Source organism: Cupressus sempervirens, chromosome 9 (assembly GCF_028749045.1).
Source record: "Cupressus sempervirens isolate cs-2001-9-10 chromosome 9, ASM2874904v1, whole genome shotgun sequence".
Lineage (NCBI taxonomy): Eukaryota > Viridiplantae > Streptophyta > Pinopsida > Cupressales > Cupressaceae > Cupressus > Cupressus sempervirens.
In genome coordinates this window covers 812,010,969-812,035,484 of record NC_143126.1, presented here as the reverse complement: position 1 = coordinate 812,035,484, position 24,516 = coordinate 812,010,969, and the positions used below count along the sequence as shown (strand labels likewise).

At 37.4% G+C, this 24,516-nt stretch overlaps 1 protein-coding gene across 7 annotated transcripts in view; it reads left to right on the top strand.

Annotated features, from left to right (window-relative positions):
* LOC149541179 (RNI-like superfamily protein) overlaps positions 1-24,516 on the top strand; it is a 277,715-nt gene that overhangs the window by 73,979 nt on the left and 179,220 nt on the right. For 6 of the 7 annotated variants that reach the window (XR_016356490.1, XR_016356489.1, XM_089802183.1 and 3 more), the window contains exon 2: positions 7,312-7,371. The exons of the other annotated variant lie outside the window; for it this stretch is intronic. Coding sequence is in view for 4 of the 6 variants with exons in the window: in XM_089802183.1 (XP_089658309.1) it covers positions 7,312-7,371 (60 nt within the window). In the remaining 2 variants the exon portion in view is untranslated. The remainder of the gene's footprint in view (positions 1-7,311; positions 7,372-24,516) is intronic. 7 annotated transcript variants of the gene reach the window in all.

The window sequence follows — 24,516 nt, the reverse complement described above, 5'->3', positions numbered from 1 at the left end:
ATCAACAACTGTGACCGTTAAGTAGCATTCCCTAGTTTCTTATGTTGTTTTTCATCGCTGAACGGTATATTGGGACTGGTAATTCAATTTGTGCTTACTTGTTGTGAGTAGAAGAGTCAACCGGTTAACTATATACATATACAAGAAGTATGTGATAGTTTTACCTGTCAGGGATAAAAAACCATGTTTGAACGTTGATGTATATACATCTCAAGTAGTTATTCAGTCATTGTTGAATTGAATGCAAAAGAGTTGAACCTAACACAACCTAGTAAGGTCACACATAAGAATATATGGATTCGAAATAAAGACGAGCCACATTATCATTGTATATCGCAAGGATCCACACAAGTCATAGATGATAAAATACGCGACTTATTAGAAAAGATAGACAAAGTTGCCTGAGGCAGAAGAAGAAAAAGTAAATTGAACCGAATTAGGTTCCCTTTTGATAGTATGCGTCAGGTGGTCAAAGATACATATTACATAGAAGCATTAGTATTCCTCCGAGGCAGTTTTCAATTGGCATAACAATAATAGCATCTATTATTGTTTTGGCATTCGGATAAATGGATGACACGTTGAATAGATTAAATGTTGGGGAGGACAATTCTTTTGGGGATATAAAAAGATCACCATCGTCCATACTTGCGTGGTTTCATCATGACATAAATAGAGCAATGTGGACAGTAAGAAGAGGGCCAAATTACAATCAAGAGCATTTATAATCAATATATGTGATTTACTTTTTGGAGGGAATAGAGGTAAAGCTCATGTCAGGTAAGTTTATGAATTTATTTCATTTACATGAATTTATGTTGTTTTATTTATAGAGACTTACTTATGTTCAAGACCATAAGAGAGATATAAAATAATATAAATGAATATAAGAGATTGGAAAATTGGCATTAATGAGAATATATTAATGTATATATTGAAATTAGTCATTGATCTATATTATTGAGTATTATATTAGAGTCTATATTATTGAGTATTATATTAATCTCCCTCTTATTTTAATATGTACTATAAGAGATATGTGCCTTGATCTTTCCCTCCGAGAATGTTATTGTAAGAAGAGGGAGATTGAGATTCAAAGGGATCCTAATGTTTCATTAGAGGCAACCTTGAAAGAGAGGGAGCAGATAGAGTATATGATTCAGTCATCCTTTGGTGATCTTGATCATATTGATTCAGAGGGAGTAAACCACGTTGAGATGGATTGTCCTCTGATCAATAAATTGTATTAGACAAAAGGATTGTGATTCATGAATATTCCTCGTCACAATGTGATTTTAATGGGCCTACCCCCTGTGTATGTCATGAGGAAGTGACGACTTCCAAATGATGTATGTCATTTGTATTTGTGGAAGTTATTGTAAGGTGATGATCTTACAATAACTTGTATTATGAGATCAACCAAATTGAGTATATGGTGAATGTCTTGCATCTCAACATTCTGGAAGGCCATTACTCAAAGAGTGTTTGGTGAATATCATTGATATTTTGGGAGGCCAATACTCTCTATATCAGATGTGATAGCAAACCTTATTTTGAGTACTTGGTGAATATCATTGATATTCTGAGAGGTCAATACTCTTGATATTAGATGTGATATCAAACCTTATTTTGAGTACTTCGTAAATATCATTGATATTTTGGGAGACCAATACTCTTGATATCAAATGTGATATCAAAATGGTGGATATCTTCTGATCAAAGTTCTCCTTAAAATTTGTCATTCCTAATATTACTAATGGTCTAATATGTCTTGTGTTTATCCTCCCTAGCTTAGAGAGAGTGTTGATGTTTGATAGCTTCTATTGGATAAACTTATATATAATTATATGAGATATAAGTATATGAGAGAAATATATATATATATATATATATATATATGAATAAATTTATTATTATACTAATTATCATATTAACGAATATACATTTCCCATTAAGTGACATGTCTATTCATGGCTTATGCTCAATATAAATATAAGTGATTGTTGCATTTGAAAAATACATACCAAATATATGGTAGTGCTATTACATTTGCAGTAGATCCAAAAAAATTAGCAAATTTAATAGTAATTTTTTTGTGGAAAAAATTATAAAACCCTTTAGTTATTTTTTGTAGGAAAAAAACAAATATTTTTGGAGGAAAAAATTATAAAATTGAACAAATAATGTTTTGAGAAAAATTATTAAACCCATATATAAATTTTGAGGAAAAGATTAATAAAAATCTAGATCAGACAATAAATCATTACAGAAGGAATAGTTCTGTCTACAAACAAAAAAAAATCCTAGCCGAACATGAAAAAAGACCAAAAATACCGAGTCATTGAGAGTAAAAACTGCATGGTATTTTGTAGAGATTGTAGTTTAGAAAAAAAAACCTCTCAGAAAATGACACTCAATACAAAAAACTTGTAATGTACAAGCCACACACATTAGGTGTGCATCATAAAAACACATAGATGAACACGGAAGACAAAATAAAACCATCATCACCTTTGCACAAAAATTGTGCAGATTTTCTTATAATATTATTGTCTTGCTATTAGGAAGAGAATTCGGTACACCTAGAAGCATTTGACCAAAAATATCGACTATCACCAAAAAGGAGGGGTTAACCTACAAGATGAGGTACATGATCAAACCGTAGAACATAAACAAACACTTGTAAACCCATGCCAAAGATGATCGAAAACCCTTACCAAAAATATTTGGAAGCTCCAACTAGTTTACCTTGAAAATCTTCATATTTTTAAAACCCCGAATCACCCAAATTCCATAAAACCAATGTATTCCCTAAGTGAGAATAGTAGACTAACTAGGGTGGATCTCTCACCACCAAAACTAGTAAGATTGAAGAAGGTATAGGTGGTGTTGATGTCGCTAGCTACTCGCTCTACTGTTGGACTTGCTCAGTTCGTCACTGCGGATCCCTAGCGGTTAACATCTGTCTCTCCTCTATCTCTCCTTGGCAGTCTTCACGATAAACTTTGCCTCCGTAACCTCCTTGTGTTTCTTTTTGACCTCCTCCAATACTGCAACAAGGTGTGTTTCTACTACTGCCCTATCAGCCCTCTTATGGTCCAAGTTGCTTCATAAGATGAGTCTCCACTACTTCAACCCTCTTACGATCCAATTGCTCCTCCAAGGCTGCCTTCTAATTCCTTTATTGCACTAGCTCATCCTCTACCATTCAAAGTTGAGTGGCTAACTCCTCTTAGGCTATAATAGTTGCCACTTGCTTGGCCTTAGCCCTTGATGTTGAACATTGGGCTCTCTTGAGCTCATAATACCCATCTTGAGCAAGGAGTAGGTCCTACCTTCTTGAGCAAGGAGTGGGTCCTACTCTCCCCATGGGTTTTTGAAGCCTCCAACCCTCCAACATGGTAGGTGTCTCTATAGAAGGCCATCCCTGAGAGTCAAAACATCTTAGAAACTCCTCAACAAAACCCCTTGTAGCAATTGCTAGTAGGTGCTCCATTGTCCGATCCTCCCTTTGATAGGCCAATTCCTGTACTGGGGCCACCACCCTTCATACATTGACCTCCATATCTACCACAAACTACTGTGCATTGGCCCCTATATCCACCAAAAACTGCTTGAGGGCACTCATCTCACCATGAGTCCTAGATATTGTGTGGTGAATGTGCAAAGGAGCCTTGCCTTCAACTCCTTTCCCAGTCCAACCATTTCATGCAAAGGGTCCAACTCTAACTCCCTCAGATGGGTTCTCCCCTTGTCCAAATAATCAATATCAACAATCTCATGTTCTGGCAACAATACTTGCCGTAATGGTGAATGAGGTGTAGGTCCAGTGGGTTCCATGGGAGGTGCTTGGTAGTGGGTCAACCAAGCATCCAGGTTGCCTCCAGGTTCATGGTCTCCAACTCAACTATCTCATCTCTAGGCATCTCTTGAGTGCCTACAGACTATTCCATGGCCTCAACTATTGGTTACTCCATGACTGGCTACTCTATTGCCTCAACTACTGGCTCCACAAGTTGAACTATTCTATGCACTAGGAGGTGGTGTCCACAAATGTCCAAATCTAGGCACATGAATGACTCCAACACTCACACTTGAAGTAGTGGGGGGAACCAACTGCCGACCTGTAGTAGGGCTGGAGCAAAGACAACTCTCATACCTATTGGTGTAAGTCCACTCGAGGGTGACAACAACCAATGGTGTAGGGGTACCTAATGGTGCATCACTTGAAGGTGGAATGCTACCTGATGGTGTAGGGGTACTTGGTGTTGCATCACTCACAGGTGTGACAGCACCCAATGGTGTAGGGGTACCTGATGGCATAACACAACCCAATGGTGGGGTATGACTTGATGGTGCCAATCATGCAATACCTTCAGTTCCCTTAGCTCCCTCCAAAACATCACCCTTTGTATGGCCTGTCGCAATTCCCCGACTGATTATAAGGTACCAGTGCCTCTGCTAACCCTCAAAGAGGTATCCCCAAGCTCATCTTCACTGGTGTCGCCCTCCTCATCTGACTGTGACTCTATCTTAGACACAACTACTTGGCGCCTATGCTTCCTACTTGACTGAGCATCACCGCTTGTTCAGCCCATAGGTGAATAAGAAATAAACATATAAATTAACAAAGTAAAGTATTATTCATTCATCAAGTGCTTCCGTACAAAGTAACCATTTTCAATACCAAAATGATGCCAATTACATAAGTGTATGCCATATTTATAACATCCGACACGGTGCCAATGAAGTGACACCGCCATGCTTGTACCCATAACCATCTAACTACCCAGTTTGCCGGACAACATCATTCCCCCAAAAAAGAAAAGTCGTCTCCTGGCGACTCCAAATTGACAAAATTAGGAGACAACATATAAATATAGAAACAAATATAGACTAGGGAGGAGGTTGCATCCTTGAAGTGTTCAACAGTTGGCGCAACTCGTAAACCTGATCAATGCGTATACGTAAGTCCTTCTATGTCCTTGTGTTGACCTCCATAGCCTCCTTCAGTGGAAGTGCTTCCTCCATAGCTTGAGTTTGAGCCGCTTGCAATCCTTTTTTTAGCCTTTCCCTTGTCTTGCAAGAGCGCTGCTCGCTCTACCGCCCATGCTGCCTGCTGACTAGCCAATTCAGCAACTAGCTCCTCTCGAGCCTTTGCCTTGACTGCCCTGGACCTTGTAGCTGCAACCCTCTCTGCTTCTCTATTTGCCTCTGCACGTCGATGAGCATAGTAGACGTCTTTATATGCCCCTACTATCTCATTAGCCAGCTTTTCGATAGCAGCGTTCCACGGTTCCAACTTGGGTTCTGTAGTCCAATCAGCCAGCATCTCTGACATTTCCACGGCTGGCCATCCTTTGGCCTCAAAGCAAGAACAGAAATGCTCCTAGGGGAAATAAGCATATAACTTAACAAAGTAAAGTATTATTCATTCATCAATTGCTTCTGTACAAAGTAATAATATTCAATACCAACATGATGCCAATTACATAAGTGTATGCCATATTTATAACATCTGACACGGTGCCAATGAAGCGACGCCGCCATGCCCGTACCCATAACCGTCTAACTACCTAGTTCACTGTACAACACTGCTTATTGTAAAAGTATGTAAGTGTGTCCAATAAAATACAGGTGGCCAATAAGGCTCCAAACAGCTCCGTGGTTGCAATTAACCATACTGATCTGGAGGTACTTGTGTTTGCACAACATCTAAGAAAAGCCCATTAGCCTAATGAGGCATATAAAAGGTTTACTTGTGTTGAAATGTCAAACACTCATGAATCCACATCGAAAGTACAGATGGCCAGTCATAGACTGTACCATTGCTTAATCCAATCATCAAAGAAAGCATCAGTACTGTAGTATCTGAGGGCTTGGCTAGTTCCTGTTAGCCGACACTTCATGATATTAGAATATTCTTAATATTTTTAGTCTCATTGATCGTTTGAGGAATGCATGGAATGACAGTCCTGTGGGAAGGGCTGCGTAGTTCATTCTCAGACAATGAGGATTTTGATACTCTAGTCTCCAGCTTTCTCTGGGAGATTCAGTGATTTCTATTGCCATAGAGATTAGTGTGGGAACTTGCTTGTTTGTTTGAGATTCCAGTCACCCTTGCACATGAACACTGGAAGTCATTTCACCATTGCATTCTGGTACTCTCTGAATGTGGAGGTTGTGAGCATTTATTTTGCTGTATGCATTAGTAGCCGTGCATCTGGGAGCACTAAAGGGACTGTGCAAGGAATACTTCAACACTGTTACTATAAGTTTTGGAGTCTACAGAAATAAGGAGAAGTTCAGATTGCTTTGCGACATGTGAAGCTTGCACGGATTGCCGAAATGCAAGTTCTGTACATATTTCTGACTGTATCTTGGTTGGAGAGTTCCAGGTTCTGCTCATGCTATTGCTGGAAGTTTCAAGATAGTTTGAGTTCTGTGAGAGAAGCTGTAGTGGATCACCTGTAAGTCTTGAATTTATGTAATAGCTAAACAAGAGGCTCTTGGGATTCTTAATTTTTCTTGATAGATTACTGCCAGTACCATAATTTCTGTTCCTCAACTGCAATTTAATATTGGGAAATGAATCTTATCTTTAATCCAATCATTTATGCTATCTTATGTGCAAAGTTGTATTAAGCATGGAGTAAATAGCATTGATTTCTCAGAATAAGCCCGAGTTCTGTTGCTGCAAACTTCACTGAAGATTTGGATTGGTGATTTCAGTTATAATAGTGAATGCACAAGTCTTAGTTTAGTGTTTGTTATTCTGCATGCATATATCTTGAATATAATTGTCACTGAAACTCAGATTAGCAGTCAACGGATGCAAACTCTGAAACCCCAAATTGCAAACATAAATATCTCATTATACAAAAATCTGCAAACTGTTGGACGAAATCTTTTATAACTAGGCAATTGAATAGTGCATAGAAGCAAGGGACACTAGGATTATCACTCGTCTTGCTATTATTATGGGGATTTACGATGTTTCTTGTTTTTTGTAGTGTCATTAGGGTAGACCTTATGTTTGTTGCTCCTGTCTGATGGAATTTTTTGTAGCACCCTGTTTCACAGGGAAAAAGATTTAAAAAATAAAATGCACCAGACTTATTTTAGACTGCATGTTTTTCATTTTGCTTGTGTGCTTATATGTTTTCATGGATTCTTTGTTTCATCAAATTTCAGTGTGCCTTCATGATGATAGATGCAAACCATTTTTGTTTAAAATAACATGTAGAAGAGAGACAAACAGAAAGCACACTAACTGCAACTGACATAATTTTGTTTTCTGCAAGGATACAGGTCCTTGACTTGCATGAAATGAACAAGGGAGGTGAACGTCTGAATGCAGCTCTTTCACTGGTTTGTTTAGAGCTTCTCATTTGATTGCTCAAGATTAGCATCTGCGTTACTTACCAAGAACCCTATGCTGTATGGTTGTACATCTTTTCTCCCCGTCAAAATATTGTTTAATTTCTAGCAGTTTTTTTCTAACATTCATTTTCAAATATACATAAAAATGATATTCAAAGCAAATGATGCTGTATTTTTTGATTCTCCTTTTTATGAAAATTTTAGTTCTCTCAATAAATAGAAAATCTATTTCTTCCTAGGATGAGGATGAAAAATCTCAATCATTCTGAAGGCCATTATTAGTATGAGCTGTAATGACTCAAGATGTTCATGACACAATTCACCAACAAAGCTCTTTACTTGAATGTATTCTGGTATGGACTTCCCTACCGTCGACTACAGGAACTAGGCTTAAATGTTCAGTTAAATTTACTGATACATGCTGCAGTTGAATAATTTTTTAGGCTACAACAAACTGGAAGTTGGAAGGGCATAAAAGAAATGATACACTACACTGTGGTTGCCCTAGACAAAATTGGCAATGTTAAAAAGCACAACAAGAAATAAGGCCAACCTCTTTGCTTCCTTAATTAATGCAGAAAATTACCAAGTTTACAAGGAATTGGCTTTCCAATAGGGCACACAAGCACTGTGGTTCCACTTTCTGATGCCTTGGAGGGTGTCACACCCTAATTGACATCTCTTGTGATAAAAGGGACCACTTCACCTTCACAATGCCATGTTTTCTGCAGAATCACGGGGAAATAAATATTGGGTTGTAATTGGCATGAAAAATTTGGCAATGAAACTTTTAACATTGTTTATTAAATTAATATTGTTTTATTTCTTATTTAATGGTCACTTAGTGTACTCTAGATAGTTTAATTAGTTTTTATTTCTAGTTTCAGTCTACGATTGTTTCATTTAGAAACATTGTCTTTGTAATTCCTTTAAATGGAGCATTTCATCTCCACTCTTAACACAATCAATTACCATTTCGTGTTATTAGAGCCATTAAAATTTTTTGGCAATTTTTTTTAAGAAAAAACTTATTTGTGGGTGAATTTGAAAAGTTTTTTCAGAAGTACTTTAGCGATTTTTTCCCAACAAAAATTGGAAGTCTTTCGAGGTGTTTTTCTTTGAACTCTTGTTTTCTACAAATTTGAGGGTTTAAAATCCATATTTTTTTGCTTGGTCTCAAGCGTTTGCAGCTAACAGATGAAGTTTCTTCTGCTATTTTTGCAGACCTGGGTATTCAAACCCTTGCCTCCAAAGTTGTGGACTTCTACTTGCAATTTTTCTGTTTATTCACACGTCTCTTCATTTTTTGTGAGAAAATCTGCTTGGCGGCATTAAATATGATAGAATCTGATATTTATTTGCAAGCCATTTTTTCTGGCTTTCAAAGACTGTGCATCAGATTTTATTGTGCTTTTTCCTGTGTGACCTGCTTGAAGCCTGCATTATAGCATTTTTGAAACTTGTGTTTTACTTCTTAGCAGATCCTAGCTATTTTTATTTTGTGGTTTCAGATTTTCTACACTGGTCCAAGAGCTCAGGTTTTTCTGCCTTTTTTTCTGATTTTCAACTTTCATTTTCAGACATTTTGCCCTAGTTTTTCAGTGCTTGTTTATCAGTCCTATGGGTTCCGCTTTGTTTTTTCCAATTTTCCCATGATAAAATATGAGTTTTACTAGAGAAGAGTGTCTTGGAATCTGTTAGTGCACATTGTTTTGTTTTTTGACAACCTCATAGATTTGTCAAAGTTTAGTCTTGATTATACTGTTACCTCATTTTTTGTGCATTGAAAAGGAGGGATGACGTATTTGACCAACATCAAGTTGGAAAATAGTCAGCGCATCAATGGAAAAAATTACAAAATGTGGAAACAGTGCATGCTCACAATCTTCAAGTACTGGTGCCTGGATTAGATTGTACTTGGTAAAGCTGCTCGTCCCACAGTGGTAAAGATTAGGACAAGTTTGATGAGCACAATCTGGAAGCCATATTGCTCATTAAATTATCAGTTGCCAATGACATGCTTTCAGAAGTGTCATTTGGCAGGACAGCTGCAGAGATTTGGACTCATTTGAAGGATATCCATGAATAGTCAAGGGTAGAGGATTCTTTTTAATGAATATTCTGTGCTCTATTATGATGGACAATAAGCTGTCTCTGCAGGAGCAGCTTATGAAGATTAAGGATATTCATGATCAGCAGGAGGTTATTGGTCGCAAGATGGAAGAAGATGATATGGTGGTTGTTGTGCTGAAAAGCCTACCATGATCCTACAAGCATTTAGTAGAATCTCTCAACATTATGTCCACCAATGTTGATTTGAAGTTTGATGAATTGTGCAACAAGCTCTTGCAGGAGCAAACTAGTTTCTGAAAGTCAGAAGTTGATGCTTACAGGCTAAAGTGATAAACATAAAGCCTATCAGCTAATTGATGTGGACATTTATTTTCTCACGCTCAATAGAGATGTAATTTTAATGAAGAACGTAGGCTCTTCATACTCTCTTCTCTTATCCAGAGTCTTAAATGTTAGCCTATGAAGAAAATAAATTTGGGTGTTAGGCTTCCATTTTCTTTAAGCTGAAGAGAGGGATTCTAAAGATTCTGAACTAAAACTGGTGGAATGTTCTAGGCATGACATTGTACCACCAGATTTCTGTCCGGATAACTTGGATCAACATTTAAATGATTTCATTTCAGGAAGCTCAAGTCATGATGTTTATCCCAATTTTAAAGAAGATGGTTATACTCGTTGTCCGAAGTGGTGGGAAAAGCTTATCAGTAACCTTCGAGATAATGAGCTTATTCAGGGAGATTGTCCAGAGGCAAGAGCAAGTGGGATACAGTTAATTTTTCTCTTATTGCCATCATTTAGAGTGTTTATGAACCCCAAACTTATCCAGGGGCAAAAGGGATACTGGAATGGGAAAAGGTTGTGGAAGCTAAGTATTGTAGTCTTTTGAAGAAAAATATTTGGGTTCTGTCAGATCTCCCACCAAGGAAGAAACCCATTGGCTACAAATGGGTTTATAAAGTGAAGTACAAAATTGATGGAACTCTTGATAAGTGCAAAGCTCGGTTGGTGGCTAAGGGCTTCTTGTGTAATGTCCCCTCTTTAGTTCGACATGGCATTGATCATGGATTTGCCTATTCCAGACTCTCGTAGGCAAATGGTGTGGAAAGAGAGTCAATTCTGCGGATCAGATAGTCATATCTTGCTCTTGAAGAAGTGTTAAGAGGTTATATTTTATCATTATGTGATATTGGGGCCCACATGTTATAATTTTAATTTGAGTTGCACTTTTTATTTTATAAAATTACTTTATTATAAAAAAGTGCATTATGATGAGAAATTATAAAGGATGTTTCTAGAAGTTCTAGCAACTTCTTAGAAAAGTGAATAAATAGAGGGTTGGGCCTCTCATTTGGACATGCTTGGATTGGAGAACTCTTCTACTTCTTCATTGTGAAGACATTTGTGGACTTTGGATCTGCAAATTATTCGATCTTTGGGAACGAATCACTCCCTTGGATTGGCGACTTTGAGGGTGTGAAATATCACCTGAATTGTTGCATAATTGGAGTTGGTATTCAGCCATCTCATTGGAGCTTATTGAGAATTCGTTGTTAGGGTTTGTTTTTGGTTGGAATAAGGATTTCAGATTTGCCCTATCATTGGAGAAGCATTTGACAAGAGTTTGAAGACAGAATAAGTGCATTTTCAGAATTTGGCAAAGCAGGGTTCGGAACCACATAATTGCTCATATCTCCTCAACCCCTTGGAGTTATTTTTTTATGGTTTTACAGGGTTACTACCTAACCCTAGGCGCCCATTTTCCTTGCATTTGGGGGTCCCAAAACCCTAATATTATTTTATCTCAGCAGCCGTACAGGTACGGCCTGGTACGGCCCTGCTAGTTTGGGCAGCAGTAGCAAATTAAGGACAGTTTGGGGGTGCGGTTGGGGGTCTTCATCAACGATCTGCAGCAAAACGTGTTGTTCTTCCATAGTTCTTCAAACCAGGTTCTTGCATTCTGAAATATATGTCAATTTTTGGGTAAATTTGCTGTCATACAGTCATTGTAATAATCAGTCCAGAATTGGTAATAAAATAATTTCAGAATTTATTGCATTGTAATTGAAATATAGTTCAATGGCTTTATATATATTGTAATTCTGTGATTATATTCTGAAAGTATCAAATCTGAAATTACCATATTCTGAATATTGTTACTGTTACACGCCAAGTGTTTGACAAAATTCCTAAGTTCAGTTTGAGGGTTTCTGTGGCCTTTATAGTGAGGGTCATTACATCTTGTTGAAAGGAGGTGTTGACCATGAGGAAATCTTTACTCCTATGGCAGAGATGAGCATCATCCGGTTGGTTCTAGCCATTTTGGCATGGTGTGGTTGGAAAGTCCATCAAATGGACATGGAATGCCTTTTGAAGAGCACACGGGAAATATTGAGGCAGGGTTTGAATCAGCAAATTAATTATTTTCCAACTTTTAAATGCACCAAACCACAAACAAAAAGTAGAATAAATATTAAGATACAAATACCTGATTTCTTGTGGAAAACCCTATCGGGTAAAATACTATGACACACAATAACTTTCATTAACATCAACAGGCACCAAACCAATTGGGCAGCAACCCAAATTATAAAAGTGAGCACCAACCCATAGAGAGCACTAACCCTCTTTGAAGGACCAACTCTAGTCAGCTGAGGCAACAAATCACAGACACAAACTCTAAAAGTGCACTTGAGTCTTAGACAACCTTGGACAAAATTACCCACCTATAAACTGCAACTTGTCAAATAAACACCATGTACGTCACTGTTTTTGTATGCAATCAAAATTTCAGGAAAAAAAAAAAATGTTAGACTCTTTCTACAGGCAATGAATAGCAGAGGTAGATCATTTTCAAAATGCACAGTTCCAAAGAAAACTTCTAGCACTTAGACATTAAACTACAACCATGACACCATACCAGTAGGTGTCAACTCAAAAGGATTCAATGAAGACACTTAATTCTTCCAAAATACTCAACACTATATGAAAACACCATAGTTTTTAATCCCTTCAATACTTTCTCATCACTCCATGCATCCTCACTATGAAACTGCAACAAAGCTCAACTTAAACACACCGCGAAATCAAAATCATGTGCATAGACTTTACAAAGCTTAAAGATATCATACACCACCCAAACATATGCATCTTGTCATGCCTATAATCCAATGAATGCAACCCACAAAACATATTCCATGAATTCAAACTGAATTAATAATTTTTTTAAAATGCACATGAATATATGTTGACCCAAAGCTTATTTTAGGTATATCCCTAGCCTTATTCACACACCGCTCCATAATATTCTCAACAGCAACAAAAATAGGTTTTAGTGTGTTACCCCCATTTTGAACCGGCCAAATATTCAATCCAATGCCTGGATTGTTCATTATGTGTTTTTACCAAAAGATTTTGAATATGTAATTATGTGGCTTCAGTTTGAAAACCGTCATCTCCAAGTTTCAATTGTTTCGAGTCATGTGACCAATTTTTGTGACAATCCACTGCATAGCTGTGATATTTTAATGCTTATATTTTCAAAAACTTACATTCAAAAAGCATTAAAATTTCATCCCAAAAAACTGTCAAACGAATTACTTTGCCCTATGTCACCTAACCCTCATTCGTGCTAGCTCAAAATTTCAAGTTAAATTTCTTCCCTGTCAAAAGTTGTGACAAAATCTCAAAAAGGGAGGAAAAGAAGTGAAGAAAATTAAATTTAGATTAAAATGGAATAAATTCACTTCTTCAAAAAATAAATAAATTAAGAAATAAAAAGAAATTATGATTTTGACAAAACAAAAGTAAAACTCATAACTTAAAAGTTAAAATCAGGTTTATGACTTTTGAAAAGTGAATGCAGATGGTTGCCATTGTTTAAAAGCGAATGGCAAGTAAGTTATGGATGGTAAAAGCTAACAGAGGACATGTGAATTATGCATTGTGAAATCATAATTCGTAACTCATAACCAAGTTATGTGTTTCAAAAAGTGATTTCGGGGCGCAGAGATAAGTTAGAAATAGGAAGAAGTGAATGCAGATGGTAAATTTATGGGTGAAAGAAGCAAGAATAATGCTGGTGCTGTGAAAAACAATTGCACAACTCACAATTAAGTTGTGAGTTTTGAAATTCAGAGAAGAAAACAAGAGCAGGAATATTAACTACTCCAAATGCCCAATTCTTGAGAAGATATTTGCAATCCTCCGACTTTTGCACTGATCCTCTCTGTTCCTGCACAAGGAAAGAATGCATTAAAAGATGGCATCATATCATAGAAAACTATGATTCAAGAAGGCTTTGTTATGGATTCAACAAATTGGACAGTTTTTTACTGACTACCTCAACAGATGTCATCTCACAGAAAGCCATGATTATAGGTACATGCTTAAATCAAGCTGTTAAATTGGCTTTAGAAAGTATCAAAGCAAATGCAATTGGCGGCTAGGGTATGGGCAATTTATTCAAAATCTTTTCCAGAAGAATCTCAGACATACTATCATATGCCATGCCATGATTGCAGGTTGCACACAAATGGCACAAAACAGATGAGTTGAAAAGCTGGCAGAAAATTTCGAACATGTGCAATTTCCAGGGATAAAGTCATTTTATAATTTTCACTGGCATTCCTCCCAGCCTTGAAACAAATTATGGAAGGTAAACTTGGTAAATATTGAAGTTACAAATTCTTTGAGCAAACATGCATGCACAATGGCACTGAACTATTGTAGCAAATCATTTTGATGGAATCAGATGAAAAACATGTGAAATTTTCATCAGAATTCCTTTGCCTTATGTCACCTAACCCTCATTGGCGCCAGCTCAAAAGTTCAAAGTTGAATTCCTTCCCTGTCAAAAGTTGTGACAAAATCTCAAAAATGGACGAAAAAAAGTGAAGAAAATTGAATTTAGATTAAAATGGAATAAATTCACTTCTTCAAATAAAACATAAAAATAAATTGTGATTTTGGCAAAACAAAATTAAAGCTCATAACTCAACCAGATTATGACTTCTGAAAAGTGAATGCAGATGGCTGCCATTGGTTAAAATTGAATGGCAAGTATGTTATGAATGGTAAAAAGCTAACAGCGGACATGTGAATTATACATTGTGAAATCATAATTCATAACTCATAGCCAAGTTATGTGTTGTAATTTAGTGATTTTGGGGCGCAGAGATAAGTTAGAAATAGGAAGAAGTGAATGCAAATGTGGATATGCATGAAAAATGTGGGATCATTGACGGAGTACCCTAAACTGTCTTGCAAGATGCCTTAAAGAGTTGCCACCTCATGAAGGAATGATTGCAAAATTTACACAAAATGAACCCAATTCTATAGTCTGTGTCACCGTCACTACCGCCCATGCAAGATGGAAGTTTCAAAGCAAAGTGTCATGCGTATAAAATGTAAAGCATAATCAATGGCAATGGAAACAAAATGTGGGTAGGATAAACAAACCACATAGACTACCTATGACAACGCCTCAAATAGATGTCATCTCGTGGACTAGCATGATCATAGTTTGTGAACAATTTGAATTTATTCAAAATCGCTTTTAAAATAAAAAAGAACTTTTGAGCTAATGTAGGCAGTAGGTATAGTGCCAAATTCAACCACCTTTGCCAGAATCTTCCACGTCTTAGCAGCATCTTATGTATGTGCAACACCACCTCCAGAGAGAGATTTTTGTCAGATTTTTCCTCCATAGAAAGGAAAGCAAAATGTTGAATCATAAACAAAAGCTTTGAGTTGTTTGCTGAATGCCAGGAATAGATGCTGTCTCATAGAAAGGTCTGGCTGTGCATAGAGTGAATGTATAGAAAAGATTTTCAAAATCTCTCAAAGAGATCTCAACTTACAAAAAGCAATGATCATTGTTTTCACATATAATGGATTTGTTAAAAGTCTTTCCAAAACCTTTAAGTGAAAGCCGAAGTTAGATAGCATATGTGTACACACAACTACTATGCTGCGGGATGCCTGGCTCTTAGATGGTCAAATTCATGATCATATGAGACTTATTGTATCACGAAGTTTGAATGGAAGTTCACAATTGATTATGGTTTACCAACAGAAATTAAGTTTTGAAGATCTTCTGAAGTGTTGATAAACAGTAAATTATAAACATTATCTTAGAGAAATTGTCAACGAAACTTAAGTGTCACACAAAAGATAACGGTCAATAGAGATGGTGTTGATGTTTTGTAACTTCAGTCAGATAGCTGATTACTGTACAATTCATTTTTTGATAGATATGTTCAATTATTATATACATAAGTATCTTAGTATATTGAGAACTGGATAATTATATTTTCCTGAAAGAATTAATATACATTTATAATAGATGAAATTATATATATATATATATATATATATATTATTAAATATATTAATTTGGTTACTTGACCGAGTGCAAAATACATTATTAGATTGACTGGTGTCATTCTTAACTATTTGATTATCGAAAGCAACTCGGTTGTTTAATATTACCGTGGATGAGAAGCCATGTCATGAGGGGACATGATTCCACGTGACGGCATGTCCCAAAGGGACATGACCTCACGTGGGGTCATGTCCCCTGTTGCATGTTCCCATTAAGCATAAACCTACAAATGTGGCTGCAGACCAAAAGGTAGATAATATACAATGAACACATCAGTTAAACAGTCTTCGAATACATGTGTCTACTTCGGCACAATATTAATATCTGGTTTTTCTGAGGCACTATTCTTTGGAGATATAAAGTAAAAGAAGTATAGTAATTTATGAAAATAACTTTCTGATATATATATACGTTCATCAAATTATTATTATACTATATACATATAAATTTGATCAAATTTAACATGGTATTAGAGGTGGTGTGAGAAAAGATCAGATAAGATTTTTCTATATTGAGATAATTGCTATAAATATGTTATTACGCCTGTCAAGATGGTAACTGGAATTAGACTTGAAGATAGGCTTGAAGGTGCTTCAAAATTTGAAGCTTGGAAATTACGAATGATGTTGACACTAAAAGAGCATGAGTTAAAAACAGTTGTGGAAAATGTTGTTTCTGAATCTAATGAGAAAGACGAAAAGAGTCAATGGGAAAAGGACAACACCAGAGCAATGAATTTATTAGTAGACAGAGTGAAATATCACATATTGCCTATATTATCATAAAGTTAGATTCAACACATGCTATGTTCAAAGCCCTAGAAGACATGTTCGAGATCAACAACATTAGCAGACTTCTTGCCTTTAAAAATCAACTTTCTTATATAAAGATGAATCAGGGAGAGATTATCACCTCATACTTTATGAGGATAATAGAAGTAAGAAATCAACTCTCCACAATTGGTCAGACCTATGATAGTAAGGAATTAATAATGATAGCCCTAAATGGACTTCCTATCTCATGTGAAACATTTATTCGAGGAATAAGTGCTCATTTCGAACTTCCCAAATTTGATTGATTGAAAGTTGATTGCCTTCAAGAAGATTGTAGATTAATAATTAGAGGGATCGATATGGAATCCACAAGAGAAGACATTCAAATTCTCACTGCTAATCTCAAAAGGAAAACTAACAAGAATACAAATGGAAACAATCATTCAAGAAAATGAGGGACCTATCTGAAGTGCAATGCTGTAAATGTGACAAATATGGTCATCTTGCAGTGAAGTGTCCTGATAGACCCAAACCCCAAGCCTCCTTTGCTGAAGTTAGTAAAAGAAGCATGGATATGGATTCAAAGAAACTTGTATTTCACTCCGCCTTATAAACAAAATTAACATGTGGGTGATAGACAATAGGGCTTTTCGGCACATAAGAGGCTTCAAAGAACATCTAGATTCCATAGAAGAAGATTATGATGACAAAGTGACTATTCGAGATGATACAAATTATCTAGTAAAGGGAATTGGGACTTGCACTATCAATCTCAAATCAGACATCTCACTCAAACTCACAAGAGTACTATATGTACCCGAGATCAAAATAAATTTAGTTTCTATTTCAACACTTGAAGACAAGGGATGCAAAATTGCCTTCATGGAAGGAAAAGTATTAGTTTGGCCCAATAACTCAAATATCAAGAATTCTCATATTATGGGAATAAGGCATGGATGCCTCCACAAGCTATGTACTTCTCCCTCTTCAACATTAATCCATGAGTCAACTAATGCAAGTGAAATCTGGCCTACCTTCTTTAGAGAAGATGGTAATAGGACTACTTAAACTCAATGCTGAACATGAAGAGACATGCAAAGGGTGTGCATTAGGGATGAACACCTAACAGGACTTTTCACAATAGTGAAAGTAAATCTAAAATTGTACAAGAACTTGTTCATTTTGATTTATGTGGACCTATGTCTGTTCCCTCCATAGGAGGATTTTTTTTATTATATTATCTTTGTAGATGACTACTCTAGGAAGACTTGGATACACTTTCTTAAATGTAAAGAATATGAAGAAATTCTTACAAAGCTTAAAAAAATCAAGGCTCTAGTAGAAAACATATTAGAGAAGAAGATCAGAACTCTAAGAACTGACAATGAGAGGAATACACTTCAGAATTATCTCAACTTCTTTGTAAAATATTGGGATTGAGAGGGAGCTCACTGTTGTTTACAATCCTCAACAAAATAGAGTTAGGAAACAAAAGAACAAAACTATTATTGAAGCTGCTAAAGCCATAATGCATGATCAAAACTTAGAAACTTACCTTTGAGCTAAAGCTTCCTGTACTGCTGTATACATCCAAAATAGATGCCCACACTCTCATCTAGAAAAAAAACTCCAGAAGAAGCATCCATTGGAATTAAACCAAACATATTTGGCTGTCTAGTTTACATTCACATTCCTAAAGATAAAAGATTAGAACTTTTTGGGAAGATGGTGAAACTTCTAAAGCTTACAAAATTTACATCCTTGTACCAAGACATATTGAACTAAGCAGAGATGTGATATTTGAAGAAGATATTGCATTTAAAAGATCCAAAGATGAAAATGAAATAAATGATGAAGATCCTTTAAAGAATCCCTCTCTTGAGATTCAGAGGGAGACTCTAGATATTTGTTATGCATTGAATGCACTTGGTCAATTCATGCACAGTTACACTTAATAGAAGCTAAAGATGTCTTATGGTATCTCTGTGATACAATTAGATATGATTAAGATACAAAGATGCAGTTCTTGACATGCATGAGTAAACTGATTCAGAATGGGCTGGAAATTTTGGTGGTTGGAAAAACACCTCAAGATATTGCTTCAGTTTAGGATTGTTTACTGCACAAGGTAAATGTAGACTTATTGCATTCAAAGATTAGACTGTGACACAACATAAGATAGTATTGTATTCATATAAGCAGAACATACAGTAACAATTACAACGATAATGATGATCCATAGTTCAATAGGATGATATCATATATATTTTGAAGGGGTGACTCAACCATCGTGCAACCTTTTGGGTACTAACTAATCCCGTTGGCTATGTTATGCTTTTGTTGATAACAAGGATCAACTATGATATCTTGGTTTAGTAGAAAACAATCATCAATGACATAGAGCTCTGGAGAAGTAGTATACATTGCAATATCTATGGGAGCACAAGAAGCAGTGTGGTTGAGAAAACTTCTAATTAGATTATTTGGGAGATCACTAGAACCTACCATTGTCCATTGTGACAACCAGAGTTGCACAAAACTCTCCTTGAACCCAACGTTTCATAACAAGTCTAAACACATTGAGATACCATATCACTACATTAGAGATGTGTTAGAGAAGAATATACTTGAGCTGAAGTATGTTAGTACAAATAACTAGACAACAAACATCCTCACTAAACCTCTTGTGAAAATGAAGCTGGAACACTTCAAAGGTAAACTTGGTATGGTTGTAATTATTGAGAATGAGTCTCAACACCCTTGATTATTGTACTAATGAAATATTTCCATTTTATTATGAGTGTTAATTCATGATTCCTTGAGCCCTGTGTACATCATGAAGAAGTGATGATTTCTAAATGATTATCACTTGTATTTTGAGAAGTGTAACATACAATTTTCTATGCTTGAAATAAATTACTAAATATTGAAATTCAAGCAGCAATGAAAGAAGCATAATAATCTTATTACCGAAGTAAATATTCATAACATCTTACAATCCTTTACATGTGAAACATAACTGAAAAATGAAACTAACTTACTAATTGTTTTATATAATATAAACTAAATCTTTTCCATTCTTTTCATGAATTAATTACAGGAAAGAAAGAATTAAGTTTTGCATGATAAAGATTGAAAGAAAACATTCAATCCTAGCTAAGGTATCTATTGATGTTGTTCAAGCCTCAGCTTTTAGGAAAGAGGAGAAGCATTAACTTAGGCTTAACCTCCCAACCATGAACCTTTTTGATCCCCACACAATCATTTTAACAAGAAAGGCCTTCCCTACCCCGAAGTTAGGCTTGGGGCACTATAAGTCCAGCCATCTGAGCAATTTTGGTGTTTAGAATGTCCATTCAGTTAATAGATGGACATGTTTGATTAATTGACGCCACCAACACATGTGATCTATAGAAGCCAAGTATGCCTTTAATGACCTTGGCCAAGGATTTAGATGGGTCTTATGATACTCAATCACCACCGCTCAACTTGACACAGAGCATGTGAAATGGATAACGTGAGCTTACTTGGATGTTCTTAGAGTTTAATTATATATTTTTATTATGCTTAAATAGTTCTGATTTTTGTTCTTCCTTTTGCAGGAATTTCCTCCAACTCTTCACCCTCTTGAATTTGGTCCTTTCGACCAAGGTGAATCTTTGGTGATTGATTATGCTGCTAAGCATGGAAATTTTCCATTAGTAGTATATTGCTGATTCTCAGCTGAAAACATGAAATAAAACCATTTTGGCAGCAAGCTGTTCTAATGAATCATAAATCATAAAATTAAGATGTTTCACAGACATACATAGATCGGTTCTATATGAGAGCCATGCTTATGCCTTCCGACTCATTTAAATTCTAAAACCGATGGCATTTAATCATGAAGAAAGAACAATAAAAGCCGACATACATGAGCTGAGTACTTATACTTTGCTTGAAGCATTGTAGATAAAAAGTTTGAGGAACAATGGCAGATTTAGACTTATCGAGAAGTACTGGCTTCGTTTTATGAAATAAGAGGAAATGAAAATAAACATAACTTGATTGTAGATATGTGTTGTAATGTCCCTGGTTTTGGCAAGTCTGTGTAGTTGGAGTTAGCTCATCACAGCGACCCTCACGAGCTAACAGGGTGTTTTGGGGGTCCTAGTTGTGGACTTACTATTTTTAGTAAGTCTATTTTGGCAGTTTCTATTTTTGGCAGTGCAGTGGGTGGCTTTGGCAGTTGGTCGTCACCTGCAGTAAATAAGGTTAATAATTGCATGAGCTCTTATCTATTCATTAATTATTAAGCTGCACTATTATAATAATATTTATGTTATAATAATAATGACATTAAGAGATATTTCTAAAAAGTGTGCTGGAAAGGTTCATGTGTTGAGTTCTTTTGGGAAACTTTCACAATGTCTGAAGTGGAGATTTTATGAAACTTTGGCCAACAAAGGATTTTAAATAGGAGCTCATTTCATTGGAAAAAACATGCTTAGATATTTATTTGCTTTTGTTGCCTTTGTGGCTTTTACTAATTTCTAACATTTTTGGGGCCCTTATTGAAGTATAAGAGTCGAGTCTGAGAAGTTCTTGGTGTCGTCGGTAGAAATTGTGTATCAGTCGACGGGTCCCTTCGGAAAGTAAATTGTGTATCAGCCGACGAGTCCCTTCGGGAGAAATTGTGTATCAGCCGACGGGTCCCTTCGGAAAGGAAATTGTGTATCAGCCAACGGGTCCCTTCGGAAAAGAAATTGTGTATTAGCCGACGGATCCCTTCGGAAAGGTTTTTTTGTAACGACATGTATGTGGCCGACGGACTCCTTCGGGAAAGTTCTTCGGAAAGTATTTATAACCCCTTCGGGAAGCATTGTATTCATCTTATGATCAGATCTTATCATTCAAGCATAATGTAATGTTTTGGCATATGCGAATAATAATAAAAAGAGTTCTGCTGTTCGTGTTCATGTTCATTATCTGCGTGCAATGCTTAATTAACCTATGCGGTAAACATTTGGCGCCATTGCCTGATGGACTTGGTACGCAGGCAGGCGGATATGAATTAAATGCCGAATCAGTTGAACAAAGATAAGAATAAGTTGAAGGAAAAAGATGACATACGCGATGCGCAGGAATATTTAATTCTGGCTCAGTAGACAGAGTGTCGAAGGAGATCTCAGAAGATTGCCGACGGAAACAAGAGCACGGAAGGATGATTGAAGGAGACTCGACAACGGCTTGATTTGGTGGAAGAAGCGAGGGAGGAGTTTCTGAACTTGCATACGCCACGGGAAGAGAATCCTGACTGAAGGAGATCGAATCGCACGGCTCGGAGTGCCGAGGGAGCACGAGCGTGGAGTGACCTCTACGTCCGAGATATACTTCCGGAACGGACAGCTTCGGTTGACGAAACCTCTTCACCAAACAGCGCGGAAGCCGAAAACAACGCGGAAGCCGGAAACAACGCGAGTGTAGAAAATAGCGTGGGTGTGCAGAACAACGCGGGTGTTGGAAATAGCGTGGGTGTGCAGAACAACGCGGGTGTTCAAAACAGCGCGGGAGCTCAGAACAGTGCGGGTGCTCAAAACAGTGCGGGAGTGCAAAACAGCGCAGGTACACAACAAAACCTTCAACATATAGTGATAATGGTAGGTCCAAAGGAAAATTTGCCTAAATTTGATGGTGATGAAGCAGCTGATCCCATTCGACATTGTAAAACATGTGAAACGATCTGGAGGGCAAATGGCATAACAGATACAAATGAATGGATCCGACAATTTTCCGCTACCCTACGGGGTGTTGCGATTGATTGGTTTACTGATACTGATCCACAAAAGTTAAACAGTTGGGATAACATTAAGGAGTTCATCACAAAATTTCAACTTCTGCGTGACGATAATGAAATTGTAGCAGAGATATTCAATACCAAACAAAAGAAGAATGAAATAGTATGGGTCTTTGCCAGGAGGTTGAAGGACTTAATCAGTAAAATGGAGAATAAGCTGGCAGATGGGCTCCAGAAAAGATGGTTCATTGAAGGCCTTCACCCGAAGCTGTAGAAAAAGATGAAGATCGTGCCACCATCGACATATACTAAAGCATACAATTGGGCATTGAACCTCGAAAGTGAACAGAAGACAAAGAAGAAGAAGAAGACCAGCTCATCCGATTCAAATGATGATAAGCCTTCAGGAGAAGATAGCAGCGACGATGAAGGCAGCAGCAAGAAAGTTCGTTCTCTTCAGAAGGACATGCTTCGGATGATGAAAGAGTTCAAAAACATGAACAAGGAGACTAAGGGCAATGACCTATGGTGTACGGAGTGCAAGAAAGAGGGCCATACGAAGGGATCCTGCCCGAAAGACCAATTTTGTGAGATTTGTCAGATTATGGGACACTTAGTAAAGGAATGCCCTTTCAACTTGAAAACAAGAATACCGCAACAAGTGTTCCTGATATAGGAGGCATCCCCGTTAGGAGGGAACGAGAACACCAGTACGGAAGGTGCCACATCGGGCAGATACAGAAACAACCGGCACGGTCAAAATAACAACAATAGCAGCAAGAACAATACAGGCGGAAGGAGTCAAATTCAGTATGATGCGAATGGTTGACCGATTGTTCAATGCCGCGCATGCAATCTATGGGGTCACTTCGCCTGAGAGTGTACAACAGCAAACACACCGAAGTTGTTATGCAGATGGTGTGGACCTGGTGATCATGAAGATGCTAGGTGTCCGAAGTCGGGAGTAAACTTGATCACCGTCGGGACGGACGAAGAAGAGGTTTTGGCCATCACACGGCAGCAAGCGAAAGTGTACCCCGACCCGGCAGAAGAAAAGAAGAGACTGGAGGAAGCACAAGTAGAGATCCAGAAAGCAACACAGGCAGAAACGACACACCTGAAGGACACGCCGAGTACTTCTATACAGAACTGCGCAGAACAGAACATTGTACGGCAAATTTTGCAAGCCGAGATACCTGTCAGGATAAGTGATCTGTTGCTCACTATGCCTCAACTCCGATCGGCACTCACAAACATCGTTCCCGCTGCTCAACTACTAGGAGAACATGGAAGGAAGCAGGAAAATGGAGCAAGTACAGTGGACAAAAAGGAGAAGGAAAGTGGCGCAAGTGCAAAAGATTCGATGTTGTTAGCCCTCTCATCCGGACGCCATCCGGCAGTCGTCGAAATGGGAATTCTCGGGACTGTATTGACGGAAACAATTGTGGACGGAGGGTCTGGTGTCAATGTGTTGCCTGAAGACACTTGGAAAAAGTTGGGACAGCTGACATTGTGGCCACTTACCTTCCAGTTGTTAATAGCCGATCAACATGGAATCAAGCCATTGGGAGTACTCAGCGCAACTAGTGACAATTGGAACACAACCATTCCTGTTGGACTTTGTTGTGATTCCTCTCAGGCGGAAAGGGTACGATGCTATTCTGGGTCGGGGGTGGCTGATACAAGCAAAGGCAAAGCACGATTGGAAGACAAATACTTTATCACTTGAAAGCAAAGGCCGGAAGTATGTCATCGATCTACACACTCAGATGGTTGGAGAAGAAGCTCTATCGTCGGATTTCGAAGGAGAAGATGACGAGAGGAGGCAGAGTATGGAACCCGATCAGGAGGGAGTCCTACGATTGGAAGGAGATGACGATCTGGATTCAGTAAATGGTCTTTACCACTGGCAGATAGAGGATTACGAGCTCTTTCTAAGTTGTAATATGCTAAGGATCGATGAAGGTAAGAAAGAAGAAGGAAATGAATATCCGAAGGAACACAGAGAAGTCGAAGGAGGAAATGAATGTCTGAGGGAACACAGAGAAGCCGAAGGAGGAAATGAATGTCTGAAGGAACACAGAGAAGCCGAAGGAGGAAATGAATGTCCGAAGGAACACAGAGAAGCC